Source organism: Ambystoma mexicanum, chromosome 6q (assembly GCF_040938575.1).
Source record: "Ambystoma mexicanum isolate Mex_15411 chromosome 6q, UKY_AmexF1_1, whole genome shotgun sequence".
In the NCBI taxonomy this organism is placed as follows: Eukaryota; Metazoa; Chordata; class Amphibia; order Caudata; family Ambystomatidae; genus Ambystoma; species Ambystoma mexicanum.
The window spans coordinates 775,976,449-775,993,284 of record NC_090937.1 but is presented as its reverse complement, the minus strand read 5'-3'; the positions used below and the strand labels follow the sequence as shown (position 1 = coordinate 775,993,284).

Below are 16,836 nucleotides of genomic sequence, written 5' to 3'. Positions count from 1 at the left end.
GGGGCAAGTTCTTTGTCGCTGAGTAGCTCCCGAGTAACTCTTTTTATTTCCTCCTCTGTCATGAGCCTGTGCTTCTGCTCATCCAGCTCGAAGGAGATCGAGAACGGGAGTCCCGATCTACGCACACCTTTCTCATTCAACCACTTTGTCAAGGGTAGGCACAGTCGCCTCTTTGTGAGAGTGAGGGAGAACGGGTCTTGGAAGATAGTAACCCTCGATGTTGCCAACAACACCAGCCCCCTTTACTTCACCTTGTCCAAGATCTTGAGGCTGTCCGGGTAGATGTGGAAGCCCGCCAGTACCGATCTCTGGCCTCCAGACGTACCACCGACCCTATGGACCCTCTCATTTTCATTTCGTCAATCGAGTCATCCTCGAAGAGGAGTTTTGTGATTTCATGTATTACTCTCTTGAGATTCCTTTTGGTTTTCCATGTCTTTCTAGGCTGTAACAAATATGAGCAATCCGTTCCACACTCCCTTTTCCGGGTCTCCCGTTATCCCCTTTTCTTTCTGTGTTGAGGGTTAGCATCACTGGGTTCTTCACGGCATCAGGACGGGTTTCCTTTGATCCTTTCCTGGCATCTTGCGTGTCTCTGCCAGATTCTCTTTCCTCTTTTCTTTCAGGTTGGCAGTCTATTATCTTGGTTTCCACTCGTCCCGAGTTCTCCATATGCAAATGGTCCCTGCGTAGTTAATTGGACCTCTGGTCCACCACAAACCTCCTGTGGTCACGCCACCACTCTGTGCCTCTCTCTTTCTCTTCTCCTCGGCACACCACACATCCGCTTTCTTCCTTGCTGAGTTTCTTGCTACCGACCGTAGCATGTCTGACAGCTCAGCGCTCTGCATGACTGCATAATAATGCACATCTCACCTCAGCTCCTCGTAGCCAGTCTGTCTCCTTTCGAAATCTCGTCTGCTGTCTTTTCAGTTCCCCAGACTCCTCCCCTTTCTGGGGTGACATTGCTGGAGGACTTCCCTGTGTAAGAAGCCATTCCTTCTTCTCTTTCTCTATTTGGTTCTCTTTACCTCCATGGGGCCTCTTCTTCGTCCAAGTAAAATGGGATTTTAAATTGCTATTTTGTATGTCAGGTTGGCAGTAATGCATTATTTAAACTTGTTCTTCAGAGGTTTTGTTATCAGGAAGAAATACTGGTGTTATCATGAAAGGTCCTTTAAGGCGTTCCTACTGAGAATGGGAGTCCTTGTCCCCAAAGGGGGAGTATTTCCTGGATGTGGTCCCATTGCCTAAACCCCTATGGTGGGTATTGCAGAAGGGGTTCACCTCCCTAGCCTCACAGGGGGTGCTCCTCTTTGGCAAGAAGGGACTAATACCCACGTTTCTTCACACAGCACACCAGTTCCTACTCACCAAGTGTCAAATATCACTAGCCAATGGCTAGTCGTAAGGGCAAATTTTGCACCCTGCTGAAAACATAATATCTGTTGCTGATCGTGTGAATAGAAATGCAATTGTGTTCATAGAAATGAGACTTTTTGTCTAAAAAAATTAGCACTAGCCCAGCCCGTAATTAAAGCGTGGGCCCTGGCGATTCTCAAAGTGACTTTGTGGTGGCGCACTATACAGCAACCTCTCTCGTACCATGGGCAAGACCCAAGACCTGGAGGTCGTGTACTGCACCATTACCTCCCTCTCTCCAAAGTCGGCAACAGAGCTAAACAGAGCACAAGCGGGGCACTGCGTCAGTGCTACAGCATCACACTTTGCAGCGCGAACAATGCAGGTTGAACAGTCCTGCTACATTAAAATATTTATTTATTCAGATTTGTAGAGCGCACATCAGCCCGGGGGCAAATCAGCAAACGCAATGAAACCCAGGCTGGCAGTGGCACGACATTCAAGCCGGCTCATTGTATAACATTAGTCACAAACACAGTCATAAGATTTAACGACAGAGAAATGAGATACAGACACTTAGGGCCTCATTACGGCCATGGTGCTCCCGTAATGAAGGGTGCCGGTACGGGACCAGGGAGCTAATAACGGGCCCGTTATTAACGGGCCCGTAATTATCTCCCTCCACATTCCCATTGAACCCTATGGGGGCTCAATGGGGATGGGTTTTTCCAATGAGGATTTACCGGGTCCTCCATGGTTGGAATAGCCCGGTAAATCCTCATTGGAGGAACCCTGTACTGGAACCCAGTATGGAGGCAGCCATGCCCTTACTAAGGGCATGGCTGCCTCCATACTCGTAATGAGGCCCTTAATTTCTGAGCAGCAAAGAAGAGGGAGTTTATGTTAAGCACCAAAAATGAATAATGTTAATGATGTATATAACACCTGGGGCTGTATTTATTGAAAAAAAGGAATGTCCATTTTGAACATAAAAATCGCTTACAATAACACATTTACATATGGCGGAGGCATTCCCATGAAGTGAGCCTTTACAATAGCACAATGACGAGAACAAGTTGTGAGCCAGTTTATGAGGGTGTAAAAAAGTGGGACATATAGCAAGGAAAAAAGGAAACAAAATATATGTAAAAAAAAAAAAAATATATATATATATATATATATATAAAAAAATACTTACAAATACTTACAAAGGTTACTTTAACCAAAAGAGGCAAGTGCTTCAAACTAAACAGTACTATTTAAATATACAAAATTACATTGCTAAGCGTCACTGGTTGAGACTTGAGAGTGCACTTTTTTCCCCCTTAAGTTTTCTCTTTAATACATCTTTGATGCTAGCAGTTCATAAAAGAAATTAACTGTAAAAATTAAGCGTCTGTGTCTTGGCCTAAAATAGCATTTGGCACTCTGCAAATTTCACATAACATATTTGAATGATAGGCCATTGTTAGCTTTGCGTTTAAAAGCTGGATTTCCATTGGACTAGAAGACTATTTGTACAGGAACATTGCCATGCTCAATTAAAATAGTAAAAGGGTTTTAGAGAAAGGTTATCAGACTCTCCAAAATGATTAAACCACGTGTGAATGTTATGCTCCTCTGTAGCGGTAAATGGGGAGACCACGAAGGCGTGCAGGAAGGATTTCAAGTGCCATGGGCGTTTTGTGAGGTGAAATGCACATTTTAGCGGCACGGATACAATTTGAATCCTGAACCAGTGCTAACAATCTGAGGCCAGCTGACAAAAGGACACGGCGTCATAGCGGGTCGCACACTCTAGTCTCCAAGTTTGCAATGCCACCTGCCGCCGGCAGAGGATGGTAGCTGGTAAACACTCTTCCACTTCTCACTCCCGGACAGAAGATGGCGCTGCAAGAAATTCTAGGGCTCATAAACTATCCTTGAGTCGTTTCCGGCCAGGCTGTGTTGTCGTGTTTTTCCGGTAAGCTGACAGGCTGCAGAAAAGTAGCGGGGTGCATACTCTACTGGATGCGTTGATGTTTCGCGCCACTACCGACCCAGCATGTCTCAACGTTCACAACGGGAATGGATCAATGCGGAGGTAGGTGGAACGATTTCTCAGCGCTTGCGGTAAGTTCGTGCGTTCATGACGGAATATAGCTAACACGCATGCTGAGCGCAAGCCACGCCCATCCACGTTTCCCCCATTCCGCTAGCCAATTGTCGCGTAGCTTTGGTCGAATTATGCCTACTGGATTGGGCTATCCAATGTCACGTGCTCTAAGTACGGATGTAAACAAAGTATGTTGCGGCGTTCACTGTGTGGGGTGCTTTAACCTTTTTGGTTCGCAAAACAATAAAGGAAAGGCTTTACTATCTAAATTACAATTTGGGCTTTGTATCGAGCGAGCCGCTGACTACAATCTTCAAATGAAATCTTGCATCCTAACGAGGGTGGTTGACTTGCAATGATTTCGCAGGACACCTTTGATGCAGAGGCATCAGAAGCAGTCATCGTGCGCGCGGTCGCGTCCCTCCTTTTAGCCACGTATACGCTTTTTTGGTAAACGTATTGGCATGTGCGATTTTAAAACATGAACATCACAAAAACATGCATAACATAAAACTATAGTTATGCGTAAGAACTGGGGCATCATGTCCTTTTCCCAACAGGGCTCGTAAGACCCTCTAATTTGCATATTGATTGACACACCCAAAAGTAAGGACATTTCCAAAATGTCATCAGCTATTGGCACTCCAGTGCATCATGAGTAGGGAGATTAAAAAGAAGTTGCCTCGATTAAGTCGAGATCAAAATATGATGTCCAGTAGATGAACCACTGTTGATAGAATAGAGATGGAGTAACTCCGTAGTCTAATCTAGTAAATCAAGAGTGAGATTTTGAATAGTAAAAGCTGTAAACTTAGTCATTTCTAGGGACTCCCAATTTGTGGAGATAAGACACACACTGGGATTCAGTGATTTGCCAGGATCATAGAATTTGATTTAGTGGTTAAACTAGGCTATAGGCTCATTTAATCTGCGATTTAAGTAGTTGGCTGCATGCCTTCCCTGCTTTGTTTTAGGCAGTCTTCGAAAAATCCTTATTATTAGTGGTAGTTAATTGGAATAACCATTGTTTATCACAAGACTCAAAAAATAAGTTTTGATGATAACTGTGATGGGCGCTTTTTTTTTTTTTTTTTTTTTTTTTTCTTGTGAAAGACCTCGCCATGCAGATACATACCTTCTTTCAAGGCAATTAACATGTGTTAATGTTACTTGGCATTTTTATATAGCGCTCTATATATCATTGGTATGATCCCAAAGCGCTGGTAGATTGAACGCCCTCGGGAATCGCAGTTCAGGTCAGTAGACAGAGATGGTGTCATTTGGTGCGCCAGTTGTGTGCAGCTGATGTAGTAGCTGGATGGTAGCTGTATCCTAGCGATAGGTGTGGTGTTGAAGATATTAGTTGGAATGTGTGCAGTCAGGAGGGTGAACATCCACACTGGGTTTGGCTGCGTTAGGCCTGAAGGACGCTTATGTGAGCATCTAGGCTGGAATGTCATGGGAAAGCTGTGTTTTATTAGGCTGGTGAGGTGTTCATGGGGTGGTGTTCGTATGTGAACAGCTAGGCCGAGTTTATCAGGGTATAGCTGTGTTCTAGTTGTGTGATGGTGTATAGTAGAGAGTAGGCGTAGTGATGTGAAATATGGTGGTTCTTTAAAGCACCTGAGACCAGGCACATGAATAGGGTTGCACGGAACACAAGGACACACAGTGACCGTGGGCTGGGCTTACATTGACCGGAGGGGGGGACACGGATATATAGTAACAGCATGGGGGATAAGAAAGCAGAGTACATACAGGGGCACGGTGGGCACACATGATGACGAGAGGGTTGGGTAATGCATTGGGATACATAGCGACATCACGGGAACAGGACGGCAGGGAGCACATCGAAGCACGGACACAGTGACGGGCTGGATTTGCAGCGATAGGAGGGTATTAGAGACACGTGCACTGTGGGCACACACGGTTACTAGAGGGTAGGGTAATTCTATTACATTTCTTCATTCATTCCATCTGTTCATCCTTTCTGTCTGTGCATCTATCCATTTCTTCATTCCTTCCATCCAATGCCTATTCTCTCTCTCTCTCATATATATATATATATATATATTCCATCAAATCCGTATACATACGTTCCATTTATTCCACATGCATCCATTCCATGCATTCATTTCATCCATCTGTTCATTCTATTTCATCCATCCATTGCATATATATATATATATATATATATATATATATATATATATATATATATATATATTCTAACCATTCCACATGCATCCATGCCATCTATTTCATCCATTTGTTACACATGCGTCCATCCTTCCATTTTATCCACTCTGTCCATTTGTTCCATTCCATATACATACTTTCCATTAATTCCGCATGCATCTATGCCATACGTTCCTTCCATCAATCCACTGCATCCATGGATCTAAGGATCATTGTTCGGGGTTCATATACGTTGTCTATCGCCCAATCAGTGGGCGTATTCATTGAAGACGGGGTTGGGAGTCCCATTGTGTTTTTTGTCATTGGGATGATGGGGGTTCAGATGCAGGTTAACATGCCTCTTTAAGAAGTTGTTGGTGTTATGGAAAGAGCCATGTTTTTAGTAATTTGCGGAATGTCTTATAGTCTTGGGTGTGTCTGATGTGTGGTGTAAGCAAGTTCCACAGAGTCGGGGCCAATGCTGAGAAAGGATCCTCCAATCCTGACAGTTAGTGGTTGGGATCACTAAAAGGAGGGCAGAACTTGATCTTGGAGGGCAAGGTGGGAGGTGGGCCAGTCTTGTGCACTGCACAATGGATGATGCACAGGGTCTTGAAAGTGAACCTTTGTCCGACTGAGAGCCAGTAGAGGGTTCTGAGAGGTGTGGTCTCTTAGACCCAGGGCGAGGAGCAGTTTAGCAGCAGCGTTTTGCGCTCTTTGGAGTTTATTAAGGTGGTATGCGGGGATTCCTAGGTATAAGGAGTTGGCATAGTCCAATCTCGACATTACAATAGACATAACAGCAGCAAGTCTGTGAAGGAGAGATAGGGAAAAATGCGCCTGAGAATATTGAGATGGTAGTGACAACATTTAGATAAGTTGTTGACCTGTCGGGGGAGGGTTAGGTTAGAGTCCATAGTGCTCCCAAGGTTTTTTACTGTGGGGGTGGGGAGATGGGCCAAGGAAGTGGAAGAGGTAGGTGCTCAGTGTTGCCGCACACCATGATTTCAGTTTTAGTGGGGTTTAGGAGGAGGTGGTTTATAGTCCTCAACTGTCAATATCTAGGAGGCAGGCTGGGAGTTGGGGTCAGAGTTGTGGATTTTAAGTTTGATTTGGGATCATCAGCGTAGTTGTAGCACAAGATATGCAGCCGGATGATTCCAGGAAGGGTGGACCTACAGAGGTTGATTAGGAGAGCAGATAGACATGCGCCTTGCGGTACTCCAGTATTAACTGAGCGAGCAGCTGAGACAAAAGGGGAGAGGAGGGTTATTTGTTTCCTGTTGGGGAAGGATTTGATCCATTCAAGAGCGGTTCCACGGATTCCAAGGGAGTGGAGACTGTCAAGGAGAATTGAGTGGTTAATCGTGTCGAAGGCTGCAGACATGTCGGAGAATTATTGCAGCGCATCCTGCAGTGATCTTGAGATCGTCACAGATTGAGGACAGAGTGGTCTCGTTTCAATGTCGTGGTCTGAAGCCAGATTGGGCAGGGTCGAGGAGGTTGTTGGATTCGACAAAGGCATTTAGTTGGGAGTATGCTGTTTTGGTCGATAAGGAATCTGGTGTTTGAGATGGCTCTGTAGTTTTTGAGGTCAAGGGATGGTTTTTTAAGAAGAGGCTCGACATGTGCAATTTTGAAGGCATCTGGAAAGATTCCAGAGCTGAGGGAGTCATTTAGAATGGTTCTTGCATGTTCTCCTGCGCAGGTGGACCAGAATATTTCTTGGTGGACTGAGGCGGGATAGGGGTCTAGGGCGGAACCAGATGGTTTGCTAGCAGATAGGTCGAGAAATTCTTCTCTGGAGATAGGTTTGAAGGAATCAAAGGTGGGTAAGCTGGGGGATGGGGCGGTGGGGGGGATGTTGGATTGGTCGGTAGTTGGGGCGGGGGGGCAGAGGAGGGACAGTTTGTTCAGGGACGTCGTCCTGTCAAGAGCGATGGTGTGGAAGTGGAGGGAGAGAGCCGCAGAGCGATTGTGATGGGGCCGATTGGGAAGAGGTCAAGTGAGTTTGACGAATTCAGATATGATTCTGTGTATTTGTATTTATTGTGTTTATGTAGTGCTTTAATCCAAAGCGCTGTACATTATAACAAGGTACATAAAACATTTTTTAACAGTAGAAGCAAACAAAACATGAATCAAACCAATAAAACAGTATGTAGAGCAATTAATCTGTGCTGGTAAGAGGGAAGGAGGGGGCGAGGATGGGAAAGGAGGGAAAAGAAAGGGCATTAGGGTGACTAAGTAAGTGGGGTGTGGTCATGGAGGTTGCTGGGGTGTGAGTAGGAGGTGCGCGGGGGATAGTGGGGGGAGTGGGGCACTCTAGGTAAATGAGGTGTGGGGAGGTAGGGGGTCAGCAGGCTCAGGGTGACGAATGGTGGGGGTAAGTCTGGAGGCGGGGAAGAGTAGGCAGGCTGAAGAGGGGTGTGGGTAGGGTTGAGGAGGGGCGGGAGAGTGGACAGAAGGTCACTGGGTGAGGGGGGATTAGGGGGTGGAGAGTCTCGGGTGAGTCTCAAAGGAGTGGGGGAGTCCAGTGTGTGGGGAGAGAAGTCGAGAGGGGGGTGGAAGCAGGGCGAGGGCAGGGGGAGTGTGATGGGGTGGGGAGGGAGAGATTTGGAGGCTGGGACGAGGTGAAAGTGGTGAGGAGTAGATCGTCTTGGAGGGGGACCAGGCTTGTTTTCTATTTTGCTGGAGTTTCAGTGCAGCAGGGGTGTGAGAGGGTGAGGGGGGGTCGGAAGGTGATGGAGATGAAGCTATTGTTCTTGCGAGGGCGAGGCAGCTGCTTTTAGAGAGGGGAAGGGATATGGTGGGGGTGGGTAGTTGGCTGGTGTCGAGGGGAGGCTGGGGGGGGCGGCGAAGGGACGGTGGGGGTTGTGGGCTGGAGGGAGGGCACTTCTCTGATGGGTTAGGGGATAGGGACACTGAGCTATTGGGGCGAAAGGAGGGGAGCGATGGTCGTTGGAGGGTGGGAGGAAGGGATGGAAGAAAGAGAGGGTTTGAGTTGTTTGGAGCACCAGCGGGCTCCTCTGGTTTTGGATTTTGATAGGGGACGGGGTGTCATGGCGAGGGTTATTGGGGCGTTCTCAATGGTGGTCAGGGGTGGGGCGATGAGATTTGGTAGGGGGGAGGGGGAGTGGGCTTCTGAGGAAGGGGGAGGTTGGCACGCCGAGTGTGGCTCTGATTTTACAGTCTGATAGGGAGCAGGGTGTCATGGCGTGGTGTAATGGGGAGTTCTCAAAGGCGGTTAGAGGGAGGGTGGGGAGCAATGGGTTCAGGGGGGGGAATGGGCTTCTGAGGAGGGAGGTGGTTGGCGTGCCAGAGTGCAGCTCTGAATTCGGAGTTGGATGTGGGGTGGAGGTAGGGGATTGGGTGGGAGGTGTTCTGCTGAAGTGAGCTGGGCGGGGGGAATTTGACGGATGTACTCAGTGAAGGAATGAAGGGGTGGCTCGAGAAGGTGGGTGCTAGCGTGAGGCTGGCGAGCCGTGGGGACTAAGGGGACAGGAAGGAGGGTGTGGGGGGGGGGGTTCTAGGAATCTGGACTGGTGTGAGAGGTGGAAACCTGCAAGACAGGGTCGCCATCTAGATGTGACACAACCTTAGGAGGTAGAGTTCAACACAGTAATCTTTCAGTGCACTATCTAGATTTGGGATAGGCTAAGAGGGTGGAATGCAACACAATATCGCTTGGGCACACTATCTAGAAGTGACAGTCTTAAGAGGCAGAGCATAATACAGTAATCTTTTAGCGCACTATGAAGATGTGACACAGTCTTAAGAGGTAGAATATAACTCGGTGAACTTTTCAGTGCACTGCACTATCTAGATGTGAGACAGTTTTAGGAGGCAGATTAACATGGTAATCTTTGAGCGCACTATCTAGATGTGACAGTCTTATGAGGCAGAGTATAACACAGTAAACTTTGGCAGGTAGAGAGCAGTACAGTTATTTTAAGGGAGTGTTATCTAGGAGTATGTACAGTTTTAGGAGTTGGGTGTGTATCCTTATTAATACAGCTGAGTCAGAAATACTCAGCAGGGAAAGACGTAAGGTAACGTTTAATTAGAATGGGTGTTCTGTGAGGTGGGAGTGACCTTGGTTACGTTTGCCTTGATGGTTGGTGGCTGGTTACTGGCTTCTCCTGCTGACACCTGTGGACACGATCTGTTGCGGCCAGGGTGGAGGGCTGAAGAGGGAACCAGGAAGGAAGGTAAGCGGCGAGGGGATGCGGGACACAGGGGCACAGAGTTGCTTTTTTAAAACCATTCAAGGGAATTTTACATAAAATGGAGCTCAGGGGCACTGCACTCACCTGCACGGACGGAGGCCAAGAGGGAGCAGGGGGCCTAGCATGGGTCGTTAGACTCGAGTGCTACCGGAGAGTTAACCAATCGGGGACGGTAGGCGGGCAGGGAGGAGGGCTGAAGAGGGAACCAGAAAGGAGCAAAGCGGCGCAGGGATGTGGGACACTGGGGCACAAACGCTTTTTTAAAACAATTCAACCAACATAATTTTAAAAAGTTTCCCTTAATTTCATGTATGCTTGTTTGCCACATGTGGTTTGTCACATTTTGTTCCTCATAAAAAGGAGCCACACACTTGCGTCGAGTTAGCTGCCTTAGCATTTTTCGTTGCGTGTCTAAGTCTTAAAAGTATATCTAAAATACCCAGAGTGCATTTTTGTCGCATCAAATTGCTTCGTATCCTTGCACTTGTGTTCTTCCATATAAACTGCGGGGGGGAAAAAAATAATATTTTGCATGTTTACATTTGCCAGGTTGAGCCATTAAGTCTACTTTTCAAGATATCTCTAAAAAAACAGCTCACATTTTCATGAACTGGAGCTGGGAACACGTTCTAAAGTTGAAGACTTCAAAAATCCCACACCTCTACTTTCTACTTAACCTGATGTGTCTATTGGCACACTAGCTTTCTCGCTGTGCCTTATCTGTCAAAATCAGAAGTCTCTATAAGTCATTCAGTTTACACCGTGTGTGACCGCTTCAGATGGTAATATTAGTCAGACTTGACTCTTTTTGGTGAGCTGTGGCTGGCCAGCTTGATTCCTTGCCATAACAGTCCACTAGCAGGGTTCCTAAAAGGACAGAATGTTTCCTGGTTAATGTCTAAAACAACGACATTCCACTACTTGGCACCTGCAAGGGCAACTTTCAAATTTGTCATTTGAACCAGGATCTAATTTAGTGTGTTCGACTAGTTCAAATATGTTAAAGACTTTACTTGATGCTTTTATTTCTGAGAGCTTGAAAGGCTGAAGCAAGTACAGAGGTTGAGTGCTTAGTTTGCGATCGCTTCACACCAAGTAGTGAACGCATCATTTATGGCTGAGCATGTTTGCAGTTCCAAGACTGAGCCCTCAGAACAGATTTTCATAAAACTGACACTACACACGCGTTTCCTGTGCACTAAGAGTAGTCGAAAATGTTTTGTGCTTAGGTTTTGGCAGTTCAGGACACTACATTCCAGAACAATTCCACTGCTACGCACTAGAAGAGTTTTAACTCTTCTGTCTCACGTTTACCTTGCGCTCTTTGAATTAATGATGAGTTAATTGCCAGGCCTGGGGAGTGTGGTATCTTCACTGGGATGTTGAACCACCCATACTGTGAGCCTCATAAACCGTAATCTTGATCTTAAGAATGCCTCCATTGGTGCCCATTCCTTTATGAAAGACTTCTCTACAAGGCAATTGTGAAATGAGACATGACTTGATAGCCAGAAACTTGAATACTTGAATTTTATTCTATCCAGATAGAATTTGTTGTGTTTTGTGTCATAGCAATAGTATTAGAAGGGCACAGCAGGCCAGAGCCTAGTCCTGGCTAAGTTACATTGACTGTAACATTCATGAAATGTTTTTGTGGATGAATATAAATGAGCATGAAGTCTACTGACTTCATATGATGCAATAGATACGTACTCTTTGAGTTTTTCGCTAGATTGGCACTCTGAGCAGACCGTTAACAATCAGACAGTGGACTCCTCAGTTCTCTAAACCCATTGAATGCCAGTTGCTCTGAGATCAGACCCTCCACTACATCATCCAGTAAACAAAAGGGCAGTCGGCCCTACATCAGGCCATGACATGATCTTGATATATAAAATACTGCGCACTCTGCTTCCACCTATGGGCAGCGAGGAAAGTGCAACAAATTAGTTGAAAATTGCACCACAGAACGGTATTCGCAGCATCCCAGAATATTGATTTTATTTTTTTTTGTTTTTTTTTGTTGCAGCAGTATGACGACCTGCTGTCAAGGTGACAGTATGCTGCGATTATCATGGTATTGAGCAAGTATTTAAAATTCCCCTTAAGGTAACAGCATGTTGGTATAAACATCTCTACAATGTCACAGATCCTGTGAGAAGCACAAATCACTAAATTATTGTTTATGGCGCAACAGGTAACAGGGTAAGGGATCATTATGGGACCACTCGTACTCTTCCCAGTCAGGACAAAGAGATTGTGTCAATCGTTATTGGGATACTCCTATTCGTATCAGTCAAGGCAAAGAAAGAAGATGGCAAAACAACAAAAGAAAAGTTCAAGGATCAGGCTGCATCTATGTACCTGTGCCAAGACTCGCATCAAAAAAGGAATTGAGGATTGTGAATTGTGTAAAAGGGAACAGAATACTAAAACACGGAGTTATAAAAATAGGGTAACTTTACCATGGGAAGAGAGAAGAAAAACTAGAGGAGAACAATAAACTCACTGAGGATATTAAGCTAGAAGAAAATAAAGAAACAAAAGCACAATAAATTATTGAGCAAACTGATCAAAGCAGTCACCAGAGACCATCTAAAAATCAACCATTGAACAAGAAGTTTATGAGAAGCAAATGCCCAGGGAGTCATTCTCCTGTCCGTAGCAATTATCTTAGCGGTAGTTCAAGTTTGTTTGTACGGTGAACAGATTCTGTTCACGTTCACTGATGCGTACCTGCCAGTTCTGATAGGTAGAGATGCCTCCTAACATGGGGAAAGACGGGCATTATCTTAGTTTTTAATAAAGATAGCAGTAAAATGGCTTGTCTGAGTCTGCATCCTTCTCCTGACTGGCCACACATGCCTACGCTCTCTCGACACCCATCTTGAATTCGGGCAAAACCTGAAAACCTTCTTGTCACTAAATCAAAAGTGGTTGTGTGCTGTGAAGTTTAAGATCTTAGCGCCATAATGGCTCTTGCTAGGCGAGATGTAGCACTTTATATTCACCTACGTACCTTTATAAATATTCACCTAAGTGCCCAAGTTAAAAAATATATATTCCTGTCCTCCAGACTAGAACAGAGTTAAGCATTTCGGCTCCAACAACTCCTTACTGGTAGGCATACTTGTTTTTGTTTCAATATGTCATTATTTCTAGTAATAAGAAATTATTTATTATTCTGTGTAGTTCACGACAAACGTAGCATTATTTGTTTTCGGTTCCATACTATATGAATCTTTTTTTCTTTGAAATGTATACGCATTATTTAAATTTAAAGGAACCATTTTTGTAAATCTAAGATTTCCCTGAGTGCCTAGTTCAATTATCGGTCTCCTTCTAGTATACAGGCTTAACCTGCATTAAAAGGAGCAACAAAATTGCAGTCCCTTCCTTAATGCATGTTTACTGCTGGGGGCGAATAATCTGTAGGAAGTGGGAGAAGAGCCTCCCACGACTCCTGCAGGCAGGCCTAAAAATGTTCCCTTTCCACAATCCATTGTCTAGTAAGTGATTCATGCTGTGATGTGTAGAATTGCGGTGGCAACTAACCTTTTATGCCTGGCTTGTAACTTGAAATTGTTCTGCTGAGGTCAAGGAGGCCCTCCGGTACTGTGAATCATTGCTGCTCATTGAAAGTAGTGGGGAGGGAAGCTGTGGAAGGCCCAGCAGCCTTCAGACTTGGACGTGGAATCGACCAGTCTTCAAGAGGAAAATCGACTGGAGTGGAGTCAGGGGCAGGGGGGCGGGGACGATTGATGGGTTATGCCAAGAACGAAACACATGCCACAAAGATGATGAATAGCTGGTGCTCTTGAGATCAACGCTGGAAGAAACGGACCGAGTGGGACACAGAACCACTAACCACTAAATAATTTACCAGCATTTAAAGGCGTCGGGAATTAAACATTCTGAGCTGCTGGTTATCTCTTACATGCCGCAGTGTGAGTTTGGAAATCAAGGGGCAATGTGTGCAGCATCTACATTGTGACATCTGTTTGTTACACTCAAACTGTACTTCAGAATCGGGGTGCGGCAGGCATGTTTCAATGGGGTGAGCATGGAGTACTGACCGGGTGCCGAAACGAATCCCGTGGAAAGAAACCCTGTATCCACAGAATAGATTCCCGTTTCCAGATAGCTGTAATAATACGAGCTAAAATCATGTGAACGTGGAGTGTAGCACAAGCCTTCATGCCATCATGCAGCCCTTTTCTAAAAAAAAAAAAAAAAAAATGTAAATAGTCGCAGATGTCTCAGTCTCCAATAAATCCCCTCTAGCTAAAAAGCAGAGGGGGTCATAAGAAACAGAACAAATCTAGACCTAAAAAGTAGACTAAGAATTCAGATTATAAACGCATTCGTTCCAGAAAGTCATAATTCTATTAGACACAGAGGTGAAGGGTTATGCTTCTCTTTCCATTTTACTACTTCAGCAGCAAAGTACAACCAACAATATATACAATAACAGAGCTCGATAAAACTACAATAACCATTGAAATAGTGGTAGTTCTGATATTATTGGTCCTCAAATTGACCATGTGACAAACTTAATAAATCAGTATAGTCCTTGTCCCGGAAAAGATTCATATGATATGGATTTCACACCTGTCCTAGTCCTCCTCGTTATGAGGAAGGTCACTCTGTTCGGTGAAACATTCTTCCTATTGATCTCCAGCGCTCTAATAATTGGCCTTCCTGATTATCCGGCCATGACAGAAACTGTTTCAATACTGTGTCCACATTCCATAATTGAGTATATTTCTTTCTAGGAGGTCTAGACAGCTTTACTCCCCTTAATAGTCTACAAATCTCAGGGGGTGGTTCCATCGCGATTCCCTTCGATCCTGGGGTGCCCTGCTGATGTCGCTCACCTGGCTGTATTGATGGTTCTATATGCTTTGCCTTGGGCTCCCATCTGTGCTAAGAAATTGGCCACATGAACTACATCTGTTCTATCGGGATGAATGTCCCTCTCCAAATACCAGCTACTCCAGCTAGCCCATGCAGACTTGCATCTGTCTAGTAAGATGGTGTGATCAATGTTATCAGTCTGCAGAGCAGTCCAGCAGGATGAGAACAGCACAGCCTTCTACGTCGGCTTTCTTTTTAGGTTGTCCCAGATGGAGACTAGGGAAGAGTATGTTCCCTTTAGTGGTCTGAAGCTTGATTGTGCAGGGTCTAGGAGGTTGTTGGCTTCTGCAAATTGTCCAAACTGTTTGTAAGCCACGCAGTCCATGAGTTTGGCGATGAAATGCTTGTTGGAGATAGGCAGGTAGTTCTGGGGGAGGAGTGGGTCGAGTGTTAGTTTTTTCAGGATCAGTTTGATAAAGGATGTTTTAAGGGCTTCCGGGAAAAGATCCTGATGTGAGTGGTTAAGGATTGTACGAGCTTCACTACCTGCACAGGTGGAGGCTAGGATGTTTTTGAGGAGTGAGGGTGGGCAGGGGTCCTCGGGGGAACCTGACAGGCGGCTGACTGCTATGAACGAGAGAAATTCTAGGTGTGTGATGGGAGAGAAAGAGTCAAGGAAATGTATCTGGGGTGGGGGGGGGTTTGGATATTGGTCTGTGGGTGGTGGCAGGGGTATATGTTTTAGTTTAGAGATGGTGGCAGAATGTCTTTCGTTGGCGGGATTGTGGAAGTGGAGTGACATTGACTTTACTTTTTCTCTTTGTAGGCCCAACACTCATCATTTTATGGAGAGTGCTGGGGGGATTACCCAGTAGCCCCTTATCCTACATTCTCATGTAACATTTTTATGTTGCCCTCACTACTTTACTGGTGGCAGTGGTTTACTTTTTCCTACCACAGGCTGAACCCTCGGCTGCAGTACAGCACCCATGGGTGACCATTTTCTCAAAAATGGCCCGGTCTTCCTTTTTCACGATTTCCTGTTTGTGAGGTCTTGCTTGGGTTTTACTCTGTGCGTTGAGACTGATTTAAGCCTTTTGTTTGTCTTGCCTTTTGCGGGCTTCAGCTCCTGAAACCCGCCCCTAGCTCCAGTGTGTCTGGGTGGACAGGATGTGAGTGAGGGTCCCGAAACGCCCCAGTTATTTGTTTCTAGGAATGCCTGAATGCAACTGGTCCTGATTGAATGAGTGGATGTCCTTTCAGGACAGTCTCCCTAATGTGTGATTGACTGCCTAGGACATGCATGATTGCATGAATGGGGGGAAAACCTGCTTAAAAGGTGAGGATTTTGGGACTACAGGCAGTCGACCACTGCTAGAAACACCCGACCAAGAAACTGTGAACAAAGCTTGCTGCAACCTCCTGGATCTTTGAATTGCCCGGTGAAGCCCTGCTGCTGTGCTGTACTCCTTTTTCACCTCGACAGAGAAGCTCCAGATGTAACAACTTATCCCCTTGGGTTAGTGAGACCATCTAACCCCGAGACAAATTTAACTGGTTGACACCAACTGATGCGCCTGACACCTTGGCCTAATTGAATTTATAAAATGTATTGGGTAGAACAGTGGTTCTTGAACATCCCTAAACCAATTTTAATAACAGTAAATCTTTTTAAAATTTTTTTTTTATTATTGAATATAGTTGAAATTACATCAACTTTTTCAATTTATACATGGTAAAGATTTCATAAGCATAAAAGATAAAAAACAAACAATTTTTACATTCCAGACATTCATATAAATTCACAAGTTAAGATGTCAGTATTCAATACATTATTTTGAAAAAATAAAACGATTGCAAACAAATTTATCATAGCAGAGTTAAGAGCAGCGACACGATTTTCATTCCATGTTCAAAGCCTTTAAAAAATTAATTGTGGCAAGTCTAATGCTCATACATTCAGTAGCTGCCAAGGCGACCCATCTATTTGTAGGGTCAATTTGAGCAAAATACGCAAAATGATTTACAAAGTGAGATCTTCTCAAATTCGTAAGGGCTGAACACTCAATTATTATATGTTGCAGAATTTCGACAATCGCTGCATTTTTACAAAAC

At 45.1% G+C, this 16,836-nt stretch overlaps 1 protein-coding gene across 3 annotated transcripts in view; it reads left to right on the top strand.

Annotated features, from left to right (window-relative positions):
- Positions 1-3,115: 3,115 nt before the first annotated feature.
- The window catches only part of PLRG1 (pleiotropic regulator 1), a 427,106-nt gene continuing 413,385 nt past the window's right edge, over positions 3,116-16,836 (top strand). The window contains exon 1 of one of the 3 annotated variants that reach the window (XM_069631306.1): positions 3,116-3,445. In XM_069631306.1, coding sequence (XP_069487407.1) covers positions 3,407-3,445 — 39 coding nt within the window. In that variant the 5' untranslated portion in view covers positions 3,116-3,406. The remainder of the gene's footprint in view (positions 3,446-16,836) is intronic. The other 2 variants (XM_069631305.1, XM_069631307.1) reach the window with 2 other exon arrangements.